The sequence below is a fragment of the Dasypus novemcinctus genome, chromosome 18 (genome assembly GCF_030445035.2).
Source record: "Dasypus novemcinctus isolate mDasNov1 chromosome 18, mDasNov1.1.hap2, whole genome shotgun sequence".
Lineage (NCBI taxonomy): Eukaryota > Metazoa > Chordata > Mammalia > Cingulata > Dasypodidae > Dasypus > Dasypus novemcinctus.
In genome coordinates, this window is record NC_080690.1 from 71,051,638 (window position 1) to 71,070,779 (window position 19,142).

The window sequence follows — 19,142 nt, forward strand, 5'->3', positions numbered from 1 at the left end:
TAGTGAACAGGACAGGTTTTAATTTTAGGGAATATTTAAATATTTATCTTGCCTGCTGAGTATTTTTCCTTTCTCTACATTACTTTCACTTTCTATTAAAAATTTACTAAAAATTCAATCGTGCTAGAGTGAAAAAGGAAGGGACTGCTCTAGATTAGAAAAATTTAAGAGGTATAAAGTCTAGATAATATGCGTGTGGCCCTTGTTTGGCTACTGCTTCAAATGAAACAATTGGAAAAAGATATTTTAAGAGAACTGGGGAAATTTGATTACAGACTTTGCGTTAGATGATTCTTTGTTAAGGGTGTAATTGTAGAGGATTATGTAAGAAAGTGTCCGTAAATGTTTAGAGATGGCTGTCAAGTACATAGAGATAAAATGACAGGATTCAAAAGGATTTGCTCTTAAAAGGTTTCAGCAAAGAACAAAAGGATGGTTCAAGTAAATGTGACAAAAGACTGATTCTGCTGTTTTCAAAGAGAATGGTGTGGGAACAGATGTAGCTCAAGTGGTTGATTGTCTGCTTCCCAAGTTTGAGGTCAGGTGTTCAGTCCCTGGCCCAATGCCCAGGCCGAGTACCTCAGAACACAAACAAACAAAACCCATCCTTTGGGAAGAAACATTTTTTTGCAAAAGTGCGTTGGAGCGAGTTGTCTTCGTTTACATTCCCACTGACAATCTATGAAACTGCTCATTTTACTCAAATCCTGCAACCTCGGTTATCCTTTACAATATTATTGCCATGAAGAAAACAAAACGCAATATTGCTGGGCTTTCTGTTAGCACTTTTTAATTGGTGAAGACAAGCAGCTTTCCTATGTTTACTGACCTTTTACATTTTTTCTTTGTGCAAAGGCTGCTCAGGTTCCTTCTCATTTAAAAAAATATGTATTTCCATTTTTCTACCTTCTTTTTTTTTTGAGGTGCCGGGGCCAGGGATTGAACCCGGTACCTCGTATGTGGGAAGCCAGCACTCAACCACTGAGCCACATTGTCTCCCCCATTTTTTTAACTTTTTAATTGGTTAATAAGATTTGTGTAGTAAGTTTCTGTACGTAAATATGTTAGAAAGATTTTTCCAGTTTATAGTGTCTCTTTCAACTTGGCTTATAGAATTTTTAAATTAAATATCATTTTTTTGGTGGACAAATATGTCAATATTTTCTTTCTGGTTGTGAGGTGATGCTATGAAATTCTTTGGCAGTTTCCAGGATTACAGAGCGTGTTTCCTTTTCCCTTCGGGTATTTTTATGGTCTCGTTTCTTACGTCTACATTTTTAATCCCCCTGGAATGTATTTATGTTTTAGGCCAGTTTCTGGCTCTTCTCCCACAAAACAACAATCATGTTGCCTAGCAACCGCCACTGGGGTTGGTGGCTTCTTTTTGGGGCGAGGGGGGAACAGCTGCACTCCTTTCAAGTAGACGGCAACCTTATAAAGGTTGCCTAGCAACCTCGTTTCGGACAAGGTGATTGGACCCTTCACCCACTCCGCAGTCCCTTGGAAGAACCTAACTAGAAACTTGATCTCGCAGTTAAAAACAAGGGCCGCGTAGCGTTGCATAGCAACCAGGTCGCTTAACCCTCGGTGGGGAGACCAGAGCCGGAAAAAGCGGTGCCCCGCTCAAAGATGGCCGACCGGGTCGCTCTCGACGTTTTCCGCTCTGGATGGTCTAGTCAATAATTCGATCTCCCGCACCAGGCTCCCGGAGAGGCTCGCTCTGTCCCATCTGAGTATCCCACAGGGCGAATGTAAAAGAGGATGGGGATTGAACGAACCGCCCTGCCTGCCCCGCACAAACATGGCAGCGGGCGCGTCCCCCCGCGGCTCAAAACCCCTGGGCGCGCATGCGCGCGCAGCCCAGCGCACTTCCTGCCGTCCCGCGGGGCTGCGGCCGCGGCGGTGGTGGCTGCCGCGCGGGGTATGGTCCCCGGGTCGGAAGGCCCGGCCCGAGCCGGGGGCCTCGTGGCCGACGTGGTGTTTGTGATCGAGGGCACGGCTAACCTGGGGCCCTACTTCGAAGGGCTCCGCAAGCACTACCTGCTCCCGGCCATCGAGTGAGTGCCGCTTCGGCGACTCCAGCCCCGCCCTCCTGCTTTAGTTTGACCCAGTGTCTGGCCTGACCCCGACCCTTGACCTCTGGCCCTCACAGGTATTTTAATGGTGGTCCTCCTGCTGAGACGGACTTCGGGGGAGACGTGAGTCACACTCGGAACTCCTGAGTGTGAGGGGGGAGGGGGCTGGGGGCCCGAATTCCTGGGTCTTGGGGAGGAGGAGGCTGGAAGCCGGGACTCCCGGGTCCGATGGAGGAGGGGCTGGGGGCCCGAATTCCTGGGTCCGAGGGAGGAGGGGCTGGGAACCCAACTCCTCTGAAGGAGCAGAGAGTTGGGGACCCAGGTTCAAAGTTTCCATCCTCTCCTCTCAGTATGGGGGGACCCAGTACAGCCTCGTCGTGTTCAACACAGTGGACTGCGCTCCTGAGTCCTACGTGCAGTGCCACGCCCCCACCAGCAGCGCCTATGAGTTTGTCACCTGGCTCGATGGCATTAAGTGAGCTGCTTCCCCGCTGGGGCGGGTTGGGGCTCCCGCAAGGGACCAGGAACGGGTGGTGGCTTGGGTTTGAGCAACAGGAATTGTTCACTCCCACCAGGTGGTTGAAAGGACTCGGGAGGGAGGAGTGTGTGTGTTTGTCCATTACGTCTCTTTGGGGCAGGTTCTGAGATGTGATATTGTCACTGGCTTGGCTGGAGACAAGCTTTGCAGCCAGCCAGGCCTGGTTGAGCTCCGGCCTCCCCCTCGGGCCTTTCTGTGCCTCTGAGCGGTGCCCTCCCCTTTCTCTCTCTTTCCTGTCTCTTCCAGTCCTCCTTCAGATGGGCACATCACAGCTTGGGTGCAGGAGGTGAAGGCTGTGGCAGAATAGATCCCTCTGTGGTTTCATTGCTGGTTCACGGGGCAGATATTGCCGTCAGACAGCCTGGGATCAAATCTTAGCTGTTCTCCTGCCTATCAGAGTCCCTGGCCCTCGGAGCCTGAGACAGCTTATCTCTAAAGTGTTTCAGCTGTTCATCAGATTATGTATCTCTTGCCAAGTTGAAAACTGCCGCAAAGCGTAGTGGCTTAAAACAGCAAATCTTTATGATCTCCTGAAGTTTCCGTGAGTAGCCGGGTGTTCTGGCTCGGGGACCTCTTGAGGCTGTAGACCTGCTCCCGGGCTGCGCACTCCATGGCTGTTGGCAGGGGCCTCGGTTCCTCACCACAAGGCCTCTCCTAGGGCCGCCAGCCCACTCCCGGGCCCCGCGGTGGCTTCCCCCGGGCTGAACAGTCCAACCAAGAGAGCAAGGAGGAAGCCCTATGGCTTGGGAGGCTCGAGAACCAGCACTGCTGCCACGTTCTCCTTGGTCCACAAGTCAGTCTTGTCCAGCGTTGGGAGGAGACTTCACGAGGGCAGGGGCCCTTCGAGGTGGGGGCCCTGGAGGCCGTCTTGGAGGCTGGCTACCACGGCCTCAGAGGGGTCTTTTGGGCTTTTTAATGGACTTGAGAACAGCAGTGAGCAGTCTGGCGTGCACGGAGTGCTATGTGCGTGTTGGCCGTTATTTTATGCTTGAGTTTGCGGCTTGTCGGTGTGATCGTGCCGCCCCGTTCGTCAGTGTTGCTGGAAGGATCCCAGAAGCTAGTCTTTGAACTGGGCTCAGCTCGCGCTCTGGCCCCTGTTTTAGCTGCCGCTGCTGCTGTTAGCGTCGCGCAGCCTGCGTTTGTTGAGCATGCATTTCGTTCCAGGCCGTGTATGCAGGTGTCGAATGTACAGTGGAGAGGGGCCGCCTGCGTCTCCCTGTCGTCTTTGGGGCTAGTAGCGAGTAGAGAACAAGGCTTTCCTCCTCGGCACTTGTGATGCTTTGAGCCAGAGAGTTCTGGGCCGGGGGCGCCGCCCCGTGCACTGCGGGAGGTTTGGCAGCCTCCCTGGTCTCCACCCACGAGTTGCTGGTAGCCTGCCTGCCCCCCCAAATTGTGACAACCAAAAATGTCTCTAGACGTTGCCGAATGTCTGTTGGGGGAAACAGTTAAGAGCCGCCTGTGGGAGACTCGAGTGGCATTAAATGGGGGCTCCTTGAGGCCGAGCCTAGTCTGGTGCCCCTCAGGTCCCCAGTGCCCAGCCCAGGGCCGCACAAAGGAAGGCCCAAGGAGCGCTTTGTTGAATGAGCGAGGGAGTGAATGAATGCATGCCCAGAATGCACTCTGCCACCCTCCCCTGCCAACAAATGCCAACATAACCTTCAAGACCCAATTCAAATGACTTCCCCTCCGGGAAGCCTTCCTGATTCTTGCCAGCAGCCAGTGGCTCTGTCCCCTCCCCCCAGTGCCCCCAGGCATCCCCCTTCTTAGCCCCACATGTCCGGGCCAGGTCCCTGGGTCTTACTCCTGGTCATTGACTCACTTGACTCACCTCTGCTCCCCACTGGGGCCTGGCCCCCAAGAGGCCCCAGGAAACCTGGGCTGATTGAAGGAAAGGGCCAAGCCACGGGAGATAATTACCAAGAAACCAAACCTTCAGGGGAGGGAGGAAAAGCAGGCACAAGCCCTTGTGAAAAAATTCCGAGAGCTGGAGGAAGATAACAAGGAAATTCTTTCTGAACAACTTATTCACATCCTCCCCCAGTCCGGCCAACTTAGAACACGCTGTACCTTCCCACCAAGAGACGCGCCTGGCCAGCGGCGACGGGCTTAGCTGCTCTTTCCCTTTCACAGTAGCCATTGTTTTCCAAGGTCTTGTGTAACCTTCTAAGTCCGTTTCTGTTACACTCAACCACCGGCTAAGAAGCGAGTTTTGTTCACACTGGGAGAAATCTTATCTTCTCGTCCCCTGGAGCTTGAGGAACTTGAGGAACCAGGAGGACAGTGTCGTCTCAGAGGCCTCCTTGCCTCGGGAAGGTCAGCCGCGCTGGTGCGTCTCCTTTCCAGGGGGCCTGTTTTCCTCTTCTCCCACTGCGGTGACCCAGAATCGGGAAGATGGAGTGGCGTGGGAAGGGAAGTAGCCCCAAGGGCTTCCTCACGGCCTTGACAGTTGGTCCATTGATTCGTTCATCCGTTTGTCATTCACTAGATGTCTTTGGAGCGCCAGCTGTGTGTCCAGCTCTGCCCTGGGCCCTGCGGAGTCAGTGGGGCCGAGGCAGGCGAGGCCTGGCCCTGGGGTGCTGGCCATCACGTGGGGTGCCGGGCCTTGGGGAAGGCCAGCTGCTTTCAGCATCGTTCATCAGAGCCCGCAGGCACCTGTTAGCCACGAGAGTGGGAGGCGATGAGGGCCCGGGGCTGTGATAATGGGGATGACTTCCCGGGCGAGGATGGCCCCAGTGTGTCAGCTGGGGCTGTGGGCTCCAGTCGTTGGACAGCGCATCACGAGAGGGCTGCGATTCCTCCCGTAGCAGGAGGGTGGGTGGCAGGGTGGTCCGGGCACGGTTTTTCCAGTGGGTTCCTCCCCAGCCGTGGGGCCGCAGATTTCCTAAGCCGACTCAGGTCTGGCTGGTGGAGGGGGCTGGGCAGTGGGAACCAGGAGCCACAAACTGGGTGGCTCAGAGCAGCTGTCAGGCGCGGGGCTGAGGCCAGGAGCCCGAAACGAGGCACCCGGGGCCACGCGTCCCCGAGTCCTGCGGGCGAGAGCCCTTCCTTGCCTTCGCCCGGCAGGCCCTGGTGCTCCTAGAGGACACGCGGCTTTGGGTCAGGGTTGCCCCGCTCCAGTGTGACCCCGTCTGAGCTTGGTGGCATTGCAAAGACCTTTCTTCCAAATAAGGGCACCTCCACGAGTCCAGGAGCCGGGGCTTCAGCACGTTTTGGGGGACACGTTCAGCCCACCGCGGGGTAGCGTTGGCTGAGGACTGCAGCGTGTGCCGAGGGCCCCAGCAGGGGGAGGGCTCAGTGGGCGACAGGCATCTCTGGGGTCCCCGAGCTCCCTGGGGTGCGGCGGGGGCAGGGCTGTAACCGAGGGGTGTGGGAAGCTCTGGGAGGGGTGCAGGTTGGTCCAGTCCCCAGAGGCACACAGGGTGGTCGGTCGGCGCGGCTGTCCTCGGGACTGCGCGGCTGTCTTCGGGACTGCGCGGCTGTCTTCGGGACTGCGCAGGCCCTGGGCGCCGAGGTGGGCTGTGGTGGCAAGCTTGGCACTTACAGCTCGGGTGACCTGTGCCCTGGGGGCAGGTGCGGGGGCTGGCCGGCAGGGGTAGGTGGGGCTTTCCCCCACCCGAAGGGCAGGGAGCTTTTAGTGGGGGGCTGTCTGCGTCTCCAAGGCGGACATAGCAAAGCACGAGCAGGGCGCCTGGAGACAACAGAAACGTGCTGGCTCTCGTTCTGAGGCCCACGTCCAGAGCACGGGGTCAGCAGGGCTGCGCTGCAGCCGAGGCCCGTGGGGAGGGCCTGGGCCGTGCTGCCGAGCCTCTGGGGACCTGCTGGCACCCCGTGGCGTTCTCCTCTCTGTCCCTGTCTTGCCCTCTGTGTCTACATTCCCCCCTTACAGAGACCCCAGTTGTGTTGGGGTGAGGGCCCACCTCAACATGCTATCCCCCTGTGACCCCCTGCTTTCAAACAAGGTCACCCTCTGAGGGACTGGGTTAGGATGTCCACATGTCCTTTTTTTTTTTTTTTAATATTTTTTAAAAATTTATTTCTCTCCTCCGCCCTAGTTGTCTGCTCTGTGTCCATTCGCTGTGTATTCTTCTGTGTCCACTTGCATTCTTGTCGGCGGCACCTGGGATCTGTGTCTCTCTTTGTTGCGTCATCTTGCTGTGTCAGCTCTCCACGTGTGCGGTGCCATTTCTGTCTGCACTTTCTGTCGCGCTGGGCGGCTCTCCTTACGGGGTGCACTCCTTGCGCATGGGGCTCCCCTATGCGGGGGACACCCCTGCGTGGCAGGGCACTCCTTGCACGCATCAGCACTGCACATGGGCCAGCTGCACACGAGTCAGGAGGCCCGGGGTTTGAACCGCGGACCTACCATGTGGTACGCTTTTATCAGTTCATCCAAATCCACTTCCCCAGATGTTCTTTTGAGGGGACACAGGTCAGCCCCTAACAGGCCAGCACAGCCTAGAGGCCAGCGGGTCAGGAGCACGGGGGGCGTAGGGGGCCATGGAGGGCCACAGACCTGCTGAGGAGCTTGGGCGTGTGCGAGCTGGTGGGACGGGATTGGCGTTCCACCTTTCCTTCATTTAACACACACCGCGGAGGCCCCGAGGCAGGCTGGTGGGTGAGGCTGGGGAGAGGTGAGGGCTCAGATCCTGTTCCTGCCTGGTGGGTGGGCTGGGTGCAGACACCGAGACCACAGTTCAGGGGGATGGGCCTTGGGGCCCCCAGAGGGTCCTGGTCCAGCCTGGGGCCGTGGGGAGCACCAGCCACACCTCGTCCTGTATCCTCTGCAGGTGGGTGCGGGAGGCTGGGGGGGGGGGGGGCGGCCCGGGGCCGGCTTTAGAGGGAGGGACCCGTAGGAGGGTTCGCAGAGGCACGGGGTCCCAGCTCGGCGTCCAGGGCCCTTTCCACGTTTCTCTCTCATGGTCTCTTGCCAGAGGGCCACCCTCGCAGGCCTCAGGATCCAGATGGCAAGCGTCCCTGTCCCCACCTCTGGGCCTGGTGCCGTGCCAGCCCCAAGGCTGGAACAGGGAGCACCGCGGACGCACAGTCCAGTGTGGCGGGAGGGCAGAGCGCACGTTAAACGGGGCCCCGGGGCGGGCACGCACAGGGGCTGACCTCCGGGCCCCGCAGGTTCATGGGCGGCGGCGGCGAGAGCTGCAGCCTCATCGCTGAGGGCCTCAGCACTGCCCTGCAGCTGTTTGACGACTTCAAGAAGATGCGGGAACAGATGTGAGTGGCCCGGGCGGGTGGCTTGGGTCGGGCTCTGTCCACCAGGCTCACGACTCGCTCTGCCTGTGGCGTCACTCCATCTATCGCCCCAGTCCCGGGGGGGGCTCTGCACCCCCACTCCCGCCAAACACTCTGAGCCGGGGAATGGGTGTGTCCACTTGGGAAGAGGATCTCTAAAGAGCCACCTGGAGTCCTGTCGGCCCGCGCCAGGCCCCCCTGCCCTTCCCGCCCGCTGGCTGACGAGCAGTTGCGGGGCCCGGAGCCTCGGTAGCTTCTTCTGTAAAATGGGGCACAGCCCCGGCTTCGTGTGGGGTGGGGCACTTCACCACGCTGGGACCCCTGTTGTCGCCCACTCCTAGTCTTTTCTTGCCCCCGGCAGTGGCCAGACACACCGCGTCTGTCTCCTTATCTGCAATTCCCCCCCGTACCTGCTGCCTGCCGTTGAGAGCACCACGTACTCGGGGTACACGACTGAGAGTCTCGTGCAGAAGATTGGTGAGGTGAGGCCTCCTGGGTCTGAGGGAGGAGGCTGGGGGCCTGGATGTGGGTCTGAGGGAGGAGGGGCTGGGGCCAGGCTCCTGGGAAATGAACTCGGACAGACCCAGTGGCCAGCTCTGCTGACCCTTGTTAAAAGAACCACAGCAGGGAAGCGGCTGTGGCTTGAGCACTTGAGCTCCCGTTTACCCTGTGGAGGACCAGGGTTCAATCCCCGGGCCCTCCTGGTTAAAAAGAAAAAGGTGTCCCAGACCCGTGCGGAGAGGCACAGGCCCCCCGCGGCAAAGCGACATACCAAAAGACGATGACACGCCGCCAGATGGGGGAAAGAAACAACTACAGTAGGAGAGCGGCTGTAGCTCAGTGGTTGAGCACCTGCTTCACGTGTTCGAGGTCCCGGGTTCAATCCCTGGACTTCCTGAAAGAAAGAACAAAACTATATTTTGTGTTATCTATGTGTTTTTAAAAAGCATATTTAAATATATATATGTATATATGAGAAAACTGTAGCAGATTCCCCTTGGAGCAGCTAATGTGGATCTAGGGGCCCCTGCCCCCAGACCTGGTGGGAGTTGTGGCTCTCGGGCCTGGGGCATCCAGCCCGCCCGCAGGGGTGACAGCCTCGGCCCTGCTCACTGGCCCTCCCGTCTCCCACCCCTGCAGCGGGGTATCCACTTCTCCATCGTGTCTCCCCGGAAGCTGCCAGCTCTGCGGCTTCTGTTCGAGAAGGCAGCGCCCCCGGCCCTGCTGGAGCCGCTGCAGCCCCCGAGCGACGTGAGCCAGGACCCCCGGCACATGGTGCTGGTGCGGGGGCTGGTGCTGCCCGGTGAGTCCCTGCCCGGGGCGGGGCCGGGTGCCCCCCTGCTGCCTCTGACGGCCCTCCCTCCTCTCTCCCCTTGCACCCCTTCTCTCCCGTGCTCTGGTCTCAGTCGGGGGCGGCTCGGCCCCAGGCCCTCTCCAGCCCAAGCAGCCGGTCCCGCTGCCTCCAGCTACAGCCTCGGGCCCCACGCTCCCGGCAGCCCCCCAGCAGCCGCTGCCCCCCGTCCCCCAGCAGTACCAGGTATGGGCGTCAGGAAGGGGACAGGCGCCTGGGGCTCAGGGGGAGAACGGTCACATAGCGGGTGTGGGGTGCGTGGGGTTGGGCGCTGCTGTGGGGTGGGAGGTCTTGGGAGTCCTCAGCCCAGGAGGGGCCGGAGCTGGGCTGCCTGGGCCCCGGGGGCCGGGCTCGCGGGGTCCTCACCCCTTCCCCCCACTCACCCCCAGGTGCCCGGGAACCTGAGTGCCGCTCAGGTGGCTGCTCAGAACGCGGTGGAGGCCGCCAAGAACCAGAAGGCTGGGCTGGGCCAGCGCTGTGCGTCCTGGGCGGGGGGCAGGGGGCTGCAGAGGGGCCGCGCTGTGCGTCCTGGGGTGGGGGGTGGGGGGCCGCAGAGGGGCCGCACTGTGCGTCCTGGGGTGGGGGGTGGGGGGCCGCAGAGGGGCTGCACTGTGCGTCCTGGGGCGGGGGGCTGCAGAGGGGCCGCGCTGTGCGTCCTGGGGTGGGGGTGGGGGCTGCGGAGGGGTCGCGCTGTGCGGCCTGGGGCGGGGGGCTGCAGAGGGGCTGCGCTGTGCGTCCTGGGGTGGGGGTGGGGGCTGCGGAGGGGCCGCACTGTGCGTCCTGGGGCGGGGGGCTGCAGAGGGGCCCACACTGTGTGTCCTGGGGTAGGGGCTGGGGGACTATGGAGGGGCCTCTCTTCTCATCCCTGGCTCCCCTCCCTCGGTGTCTCCCGCAGTCTCGCCCATCAACCCCCTCCAGCAGGCTGCTCCAGGAGTGGGTCCCCCCTTCAGCCAGGCCTCCGCCCCCCCGCTGCCCCCAGGGCCCCCCGGAGCCCCCAAGCCACCCCCTGCCTCCCAGCCCAGCCTGGTCTCCACAGGGGCGCCCGGCCCGGGCCTGGCCCCTCCCACGCAGCCGGGGGCACCGTCCATGGTAGGTGCCTGCACGCCCACCTCGGCCACTCACCCCTGGGCTGCCCCAGGCTGAGAAGGGGCAAGTGATGCGCATTCTGAGTTGGGTGTTCAGGGGCCTGTGACTCGGGTGCTCCCGGCAGCTCTGGGACTCTTGTGGCTCTGCGGGTCACAGCAAGTCTGCGGGCCGTGGCTCCCGGGACTTGCAGGTGTGGGGGCCCTGGGCCCCGTGGGGCGGGTGGGTGTCCTGGGGCTCGCAGTCCCAGGGCTGGCCGAGGATCGAGAGGAGGGACCCTCGTCTCGGGCCTGGCCTCTCCCTCCTCAGGACGCCCCTCCCAGGAGTGGTCCGTGCCCACCCACACCCCAGCGCCCTCCTCTCCTCTGCCAGGCAGGTGCGGTGACCCCAGGCGGGGTGAGCGGCCCTCCCCCGGCCCAGCTGGGGGGCCCGGCCCTCGGTGGGCAGCAGTCAGTCTCCAACAAGCTCCTGGCCTGGAGCGGGGTCCTGGAGTGGCAGGAGGTGAGTGGGCTCCACCGCCCGGGCCCAGCGGGGCCCCAGGGGTGGAAGAAGGACTCGTAGCCCGGAGGACCGCCCCAGGGACCCGAGGGCTTGTGGCCCCGGGTGCAGGGCTGGGGTGATGGAGAACTGGGTTGCAGGTGAAGACCTGGGGAGTCTGGGATTTGGGGTCCACGTGGGCCCGGGGCTGTGGCCTCTGGGGGGCAGAGTGCAGCGGGGTCGAGGGCCCAGAGAAAGAGCGGCGTTCGGAGGCCGGGTTGGGATGATGGCCTGAGGCGGGGGCAGGCCTCGTGGGGGGCCTGAGCGTGGGTGGAGAGGGTGGCTGGAGGGGCTCGGGGCGAGGCTCGGCCCTTCTCACTCGGACGCTTCCTTCCTTCCCCTCAGAAGCCAAAGCCTGCCTCCGTGGACGCCAACACCAAGCTGACGCGCTCCCTGCCCTGCCAGGTCTACGTGAACCACGGAGAGAACCTGTAGGTGCTTGGGAGGCGGGCGGGCAGGGCGGGCGGCCTTCCTGACCCCTGACCCCTGACCCCGCCCTCCGCACTGTGCCCCCAGGAAGACGGAGCAGTGGCCCCAGAAGCTGATCATGCAGCTCATCCCCCAGCAGCTGCTGGTGAGACCCCCCCACCCCCGGCTGTGCCCTCCTCACCCCCGCGCGGCACCCCGCCGACCTCCGTGTCTCCCCCAGACCACCCTGGGCCCCCTGTTCCGGAACTCGCGGATGGTCCAGTTCCACTTCACCAACAAGGACCTGGAGTCCCTCAAGGGCCTCTACCGCATCATGGGCAACGGCTTCGTGAGTGCCGGGCGGGGCCGGGCGCTCCCCTCCTCCTGCCCAGGCCCCTGACGGGCGCGGGGCCGCCCCCGGGAGCTGCACCTGACGGCTCGGGCTTCTGAGTGCCCGCACGTCCCCGCGGAGGGGACACACCGGGAGCGACGGGGGCCGGCGAGGTCCAGCCCTGGGCACATCCTGGGGGCGGCGCAGGGCGCTTTAGGGGCCACCGCGGGGGGTCCTCCCGGAACTCCTCAGGTGCTCCCGCGCTTAGGGAAGGTTCCAGCCGCCAGTGAGTGAACCCGGCCAGCCAGGACCTTACTAAGATGGGGGCGGCAGACGACGATTCCCTACCCCCTGGGTCCCGCTGACGGGGCTCAGCGGGGCCCCTCTTGCCTGGGGGCTCTCGGCGTCGGCGTCGGTGGGGGGCGGCCGAGGCTGTGGCCCTCTGAAGGCTGGGGGGGTGCCGGCTCCTGTGGAGCGGCGGCGTTGGTGCCGGCTGCCGGCTCAGCGGGCCTGTGGCTCCGCGCCCCCACCCCGCCCTCCCCCGACTCGGGCTTCTCACCGCCTGGCGGCTGCGTTGCAAGCGGCGTCCCCAGAGCGAGTGTTCTAGGACGGGCTCAATTGGACACGTAACAGGACGTCCGGAGGGGGTGGCTGTGGGGTGGGTCTGTAGCTCTGTGTCGGGTCTCTGGCCCGCGGCCTCCCTCATGGTCCACAGGGGCACGCGGGTGCCCTCCCCTCAGGAAAGCAGAAGCCCCCCCATCCCGTCAAGCAGGCGTCCCCTTCGTCTCCTTGCTCAGTGGACAGGGCCTGGGGAAGCCCGTGGCCCGAGCTGGAATTGGGGCTCTGTACCCAGGGGAGAGGCCGGAGGGTGCTGGTGGGCCGCGGGCACGTCTCTCCGAGGCCGGGACGCTGGCTGCGGGGCGCCGTCCCTCGGCGGAGGCACCAGAGCTGCTCAGGGCGTCGCTGTGCGGTGGCCGCGGCTGGGCAGGGCAGCCCGGCGGCGTCAGTGCCCTGCGCACGGCTCACTGGTGGATGCTGAGGCCCGGGCCCCCTGGGTGGCACAGCACCCACTCACCACTGGTTATGACCCGCGGCCGCCAGGCTGCGGGCGGGAGCCCTCGCTCGGAGTTGGGAGCCCTCGGCACGGCCCGGGAGGAGGAGCCTCAGCGTCTGGGGCTGAAGAAACGGCCCCACGGGGCTGAGGCGGTCGTCCAGGCCTCGCGGCTCCCGACCGCTCCCGACCGGAGGAGCCGGGACCCGCCGCTCTCGCTGTCAGCCAGCGGAAGCCCGGCCCTGCCCTGTCCCTGCCCCGCGGCCGCCCGTTCCCCGCCGAGCCCCTCAGGCCCCGGGAGCAGCCTCCAGCGAGCTTCCAGTCTCCTCAGCCTTTCAGAACAGAAGCCTGCGGCCCCCTTGCTGGTCGCGCCTGGGCGGGGAGGGCCGTGCCCTCCGCCGGGGGCCTGGCGCTGACGCCCCTGCCTCCCCAGGCGGGCTGCGTGCACTTCCCCCACACGGCCCCCTGCGAGGTGCGCGTGCTGATGCTGCTGTACTCGTCCAAGAAGAAGATCTTCATGGGCCTCATCCCCTACGACCAGAGCGGCTTCGTCAACGGCATCCGCCAGGTCATCACCAACCACAAGCAAGTCCAGCAGCAGAAGCTGGAGCAGCAGCGGGGGGTGAGCCCCTGCCCTCAGCCCGCGCCCGCCCCCTCCGCCCGGCCCGCGGGGCGCAGCATCCTGGCGCTCACGCAGCCAAGCTGCGCCGGGGCCGCCTCCGGCCTCTCCTTCCAGCCTCTCCCCCCCTTCAGTAGCCGTGTCAAATCTCTGTGTCTGGGAGCAGAGGTGGCTCAGGCGGTTGAGCTCCTGCTTCCCACACGGGAGGTCCTGGGTTCGGTTCCGGGTGCCTCCTAACCACCAAAAAACAAACAAGTGAACAAAGATAAAAAACAACGCAGGGAGCCAAGGTGGCTTAGTGGCTGAGCGCCTGCTTCCCACACACGAGGTCCCGGGTCAGTCCCTGGCCCTGGTACCAAAAAAAAAAAAAAGTGACACCCCACCCTCCAAAAACACATGCCCAACTTCTTCCTCACACCACTTCAGGGTTCAGGTCTTCCTGGTGACCGACCTGTCCCCTCTTTCCTCACAGATCGGGGGGCAGCAGGCGGCCCCAGGGCTGGGCCCCATTCTGGAGGACCAGGCTAGGCCCTCGCAGAACCTGGTGAGGCCAGGCCTGGGGGGCGGCGAGGGGGAGGCCCCGGGGACGCCCGTCGTGCTGACCCTGGCGCCGCCCCGGCCCTGCCCGGCTCTTCCCACCAGCTCCAGCTCCGCCAGCCGCAGCCGCAGCCGCAGGGCGCTGTTGGGGCCTCTGGGGCGGCAGGGCAGCCGCAGCCCCAAGCCGCTGCCCAGGCGCCCCCAGGTGCCCCCCAAGGCCCTCCCGGAGCAGCGCCCGGCCCCCCCCCACCTGGACCGATCCTTCGGCCCCAGAACCCGGGGGCCAACCCCCAGCTGCGGAGCCTCCTCCTCAACCCACCCCCGGTGAGACTCGGGGGGCGGCAGCTGGGCGCCCCGGGACCTGGCCCTCTGGGCTGGGAGGGGAGGCCAGCAGCCCCGTCGCTGCGTGAAGGTCCGGCAGCGACTCCTGTTGGTCTTGAGCCCCCCTGGGGAGACCTGCCCCGAGGCGAGGTGGGCGGGCAGGTGGGCCTTCCCCCGGGGCCCTCTGAGCCCACTGTGTTCCTCCAGCCCCAGACTGGGGTGCCGCCGCCCCAGGCCTCCCTTCACCACCTGCAGCCCCCGGGGGCTCCTGCCCTGCTGCCCCCGCCGCACCAGGGCCTGGGGCAGCCCCAGATGGGGCCCCCACTCCTGCACCCGCCGCCTGCCCAGTCCTGGCCTACACAGCTGCCCTCGCGGGCCCCACTGCCAGGTAAGGGGCCCCCGTGGGAGGGGAGGGGTCTGGACACAGTGGCCGAGCTGGCCCTGGGCCGGAGCACCCAGCCGAGGGCTCCCGGGAGGTGGGGTCTTGGGGTGCGAGAACAAGGGTCCTGCCGGGAGTGGCCTTGGGGCTCTGAGGGCTGACGGGAAACGGGCTGCTGGGACCAAGGGCCTATGGGACGAGAGCGCTTCTCGTGATTCCCGTCCCGGGCGTCCTCCTGGGTGCCTGGGAACAGTCCTGGGGCCAGAGAAATAGGCTGGGGGAGAGGCTCCAAAGGCGCACAGGAAAGGACCCCCAGGCTTCCTAGAAAGCGCAGTGCCTTGGGCTCCCAGAGGAGAGAGGAAGCAGGCCCGGGGCCCTCCCGGGCCCCAGGGGCTGCTGGGAGATGCAGTCCCTTCCGCACTGCCCCCCAGGTCAGATGCTGCTGAGTGGGGGTCCGCGGGGCCCCGTCCCCCAGCCGGGCCTGCAGCCCAGCGTCATGGAGGACGACATCCTCATGGACCTCATCTGAACCCCCGACACCCAATAAAGTTCCTTTTAACACACGCCCCGGCTCCCGTCACTGGCGTCCCCCAGGCCTGGGGGAGGAGGCAGGTGGGAAGACACGTCCTGGTGCTCCCTGCACCAGCCACCTCTGAGCCCGGGCAGGGGTCCCGGGCCTCCACCACGTGCCCTAGTGGCAGCACAGGGGCCCCCTGGCCCGGCAGGGGCACTCCCAGAGGAGGCCGCGGCTCGGGAGGGCCCGGCAGGAGGAGGAGTTGGCGAGGCCAGGAAGGTGAATGGGGCCATGGGCACGGGAAGCAGCCCCACAAACGGAGGCACTCGGGTGTCAGCGGGCAAGTCCGGGAAGTCGGCCAGCGGGGCTGGGGCAGGAGGGCCGGAGGGGCGGGCGGGGCCAGGGCCGGGCGACCAGGTTTCCAGCCAAGCACTGGAGGCTTATCTCGGGGACCAAGGAGGCTGTGAGCAGGGGCCGGGTCAGCTCTGGAGTCAGGAAGCCCCCTCTGAGCTACGGAGGATGGGGGGCGGGGCCAGGAAGCCGAGAGGAGGCGTGGACCAGGGTCCCAGGAGAGGCCGTGAGAGTGGAGACGAGGGGCTGGGGACTGGGGCACTGGGTGGAAGAAGTGCCTGGTGGAGGTGGCCTGGCCTCCCTGAGGAACTGGGAGCAGGGGAGGCATGTGCCTGTGGCCCCAGGGACGTCCAGGGGCTGGGCCCACGGTGGAGCTCAGGACAGGTGCTTAGGGGACAGGCCGGGGTTGGTCGTGGAGGCCCAGGAGCGGACGAGACGGCACGTGAGGACAGGCCTGGGGTCCTGTGAGGAGACGGCCTTCTGGGCGCTGGGACGAGGGGGACAGGGGGCTGTTCCCGAGATGGAGAACCTGGCGGGAGAAAGGGGTTTGGTATGTGGCAAGGCAAGGGACCTGAGGACGTCGCAGAGATGTCCGGGGCAGCCGGATGTGGGCGGGCTGGGGCTGAGGGTCGTCTGTCCTGGGGACAAGGGCCAGCTACCTGTTGTCAGCCTCTAGGCCCGTCGCCCAGAGTGCGGTCCGTGTGTGGACCGCCCACGTGCGACTTGTCGAGGCCCCGTCCTAGCAGAGAGGTTGCAATATGGGGCCCGCAGGCCACCCAAGAGCCACGTTTTGTTTGGCCTTCCCTGTGTGAGGACACGTGGCATTTCCTTCTAAAGAGTTAGTTGTGAAAATCGGGAGAATTTGCACCCACACAAAAATCTGCAGTCTTGCCTTCTCTTGACAAGTCAGAAGATCTGGCACCCTGGGCCCTCCTGCCTGGCACGGGTGGGCTGGAGCTGCCTCCCTGTGGCCCCTTTAGATGGGGCGTGTGCTCTCCGGTTCGCCACACTCCCCACCACTCCCTCTTGGCTCCCCCACTGTGAGGCAGAGGGCCAGTTGCCATTAGTCACGGGGCTTGCAGTGTTGTTTGTCCTGTGGTCAAGTTCAGAGGAAAGTGAAATGTTTCTTGTACCCATGTCTCTATCAAAAGCGGCAAAACGAAAGCGAGAACGAGAGGGCCGCGTGTTTCGAGAGAAATGGGAGCGAGCCTATTTCTTTGTGGAAGTGAAGAGCATGCCTACGTGCTTAATATGCAAAAAAATTGTGTCTGTGTTGAAAGAATACAACCTGAAGCGGCATTACGAGTCAAAGCACAGTAAGAGCTTCGACCAGTACACGGAGCAGACGCGCGACGCCATACTCAGTGAACTGAAAAAGGGACTTGGGACTCAAATGCCAGTAGAGTTTGCTTTGGAGAGCAACTAACAGGCGCAGTGCAGCTGTGACGTGCCGTCACGGAATACCACGAAAAGAACCCCGGGCACTAAAACCTCCAATGGGCGGCGAGTTTATAGGGAGGCCCACGGCGTGTCCTGGCCAGAAACACGCCTGCCGCTCGTTGAAGCCGTGCGGGCACTCACGGCGCGCGGTGAGGTGAAAGCAGAGGATTCACAAGTCCAGTGTCTCGGAAGAGTCCAGCCCATCGTGGCCTCCTCTGTCACTGCTCATGAAATATCGCCACCCAGTTAGCTTCGTTTTTTTGTGGTGTTGAGACTTTCGATGGGACTGAAGAGCTCCGGGACACGGTGCCGAGGCAGGGCCAGCGTTGAGCCGTGGCTCCTTTTCTCTGCGCATTGAGAGAAATGGCCAGAATTCATAAGCACAATTATGGACAGTCATAATATTCTGATGACCTCCGTCACTGTGGGTCTCGTCAGGACACCTGGATCCAAGGTGGCAACGTCAGGCAAGGACCCAGGAGTCCAGCCATCGCGTCATTCACCAGGAGTCGTCCTGGGAAGTTCAACGGACCACACGAGGGACGCTGTCACACCTCCATCCTGGGCTTCACCACAGGCAGGGCGATGGGCACCCTGGGACATTTCACAGATGCTCACGGCCCTGTCATCACAGGGCGATGTGGCTGGAATCTGAACTTGCTCCATTGCAAACAAGGAGAGGCCTCTGCTCAGGTCCCCCGAGTAGGCCGTCCCGAGACTTGGGGTCAAGGTTACGACCTTGTGAACACTGGGTATTTCTCCACCAGGACACTGGCACACGGCTACTTGAATGTGATTGCATTTGCCCGGTCCTGGTGAAAACAGGGATGCCGATGGCAAGGAATGATCTGGCCCTCTTTCCTTGGCTGAAATTGGTTTCCGGGATTGAAAGTCACAGCCTGGACCTGATTCACCCGCACGGTGGGACCGACGGCCAGATTCCCCAAAAGGCTCTGTGCATTCAGACTTTCTGAAAAGGAACCAACACCTGTCCAGTTTGCCCTTGTTGCTTCGTATCGAGCATGCAAACCCGGACCACAAATAATCCTCGAGCTACCGCGCGACAGGGCGCTGCTTGCTGAGGGGCTGGGAGGTTCTGCGCCCTCAAGGCCCTCGGCCTGAGGACCTGTGTTTGAAAGTACCTGCACCTGCGGACAGCTGTTGGCCATCAGGAAACCAAATCATTCAGTATTGCCCCGAGGTTTGGAAGATTCCAGGTTGAATTGAAACTGCTGCCCGGCATCACCACCTCCAAGAGCTGACACTGGCGGCCTGGTGCAGCCGGGCGAGAGGGCAGCCCCTGGTCTCCAAGCAGAGGAGCAAAGAAATGACGAGAGAAGATTTTAATAATGAAATACTTCTATTTTTCAATCTGTATTTTTCCAGTCTTGAACCTCAAGCATGAACGCCAGTGCCGCCGTGTCTGTATCCTGTCCCATGCCTTCACCGTAGTTCAGTAAAGATGCAATTTGATGATCTTTCTGGCAGTCGCCTCTTCTTATACCTGGCTAGTTCACTCATTTGTGTGACCCGCCTGGCTCCTGTAGGCATTTGAGTTCTGGTCCCCGCCCTAGAACTGTTGATTCAACCTGGGGGAAGGAGGGGGTTACCGGGAATCTAACTCGAACAAGCTCCCTAGGTGGCGCTCGTGTATCCGAAAGACGGGGGTGGGAGAGACTGGTGGGAGCTGGAGAAGAGGAGGCGGGTGTGGTTTCCCAGGCAGCGTGGGTAGCAGGGGCTAGCCACCTCAGATGGCTTCAGGGACCAGGCAGGTGATGAAAATGTGTGAAGCGGACGGGTGTAAGACATTAGGGAACGATGGGGACTGTGGCGAACTCGGAGAGTGCTTGCCCCGCCTAATGGCATTCAAATTGAAACCCAAAACACCGTGAGGACCAAACAAAACCTGGGGGTCTAATGAGGCAGACGGGCCACCATTTTGCGACCTCTGGAAGAAGGAGGAGCCACGAGAACAAGGACAAGACCCACACGTGAGGGTTGGGCAGGGAGCCAGAAGGTGGGAGCACCAGGCACGTGTGGTGGTCTGGACGCTGAGAGTTGTGTGAGGAGGGAGTGATGGACTCCGTCAAAGGCTGCTGAAAGGGGACGGCACGGGGAAGCAGCCACTCTGCCTCTGGAGGTGGGCACGCCCCCACGGGAACACAGGTTTGGATTCGAAACAAATTGGTTGAAAAGAAATGTTTCCAGCTGCCGGTTTGGCCATCTCCAGCCACTGAGGGCCTCTTGACCACACCTTTGATGAGCCGAAGGGCCGGATGCTGTGTAATCACCGTGCATATCCGCAGGGTGTGAGACGAAGGCCGGCGGTTATTGGCCTGCCAAAGCAAGACGAGATCTAGACG

General features: G+C 62.6%; 1 protein-coding gene across 7 annotated transcripts; it reads left to right on the plus strand.

Annotated features, from left to right (window-relative positions):
- Nucleotides 1-1,858: 1,858 nt before the first annotated feature.
- MED25 (mediator complex subunit 25) lies at nt 1,859-18,257 on the plus strand. 7 transcript variants are annotated; one of them, XM_058280645.2, is made up of 18 exons: nt 1,860-2,057; nt 2,153-2,198; nt 2,426-2,550; nt 7,741-7,839; nt 8,219-8,339; nt 8,998-9,160; nt 9,264-9,394; nt 9,598-9,685; nt 10,104-10,297; nt 10,664-10,792; nt 11,174-11,259; nt 11,345-11,402; nt 11,478-11,585; nt 13,052-13,240; nt 13,710-13,781; nt 13,880-14,098; nt 14,303-14,483; nt 16,491-18,257. In XM_058280645.2, exons 1-18 carry the CDS (start codon nt 1,924-1,926, stop codon nt 16,763-16,765), a joined length of 2,418 nt encoding a protein of 805 aa, XP_058136628.1. In that variant the 5' UTR covers nt 1,860-1,923; the 3' UTR covers nt 16,766-18,257. The 7 variants fall into 7 exon arrangements, with proteins under 7 accessions (XP_058136629.1, XP_058136628.1, XP_058136630.1 ...); XM_058280647.1 differs by lacking the exon at nt 16,491-18,257 and adding an exon at nt 14,906-15,037; XM_058280646.2 differs by lacking the exon at nt 13,710-13,781 and having other exon boundaries at nt 1,859-2,057.
- Nucleotides 18,258-19,142: the final 885 nt, after the last annotated feature.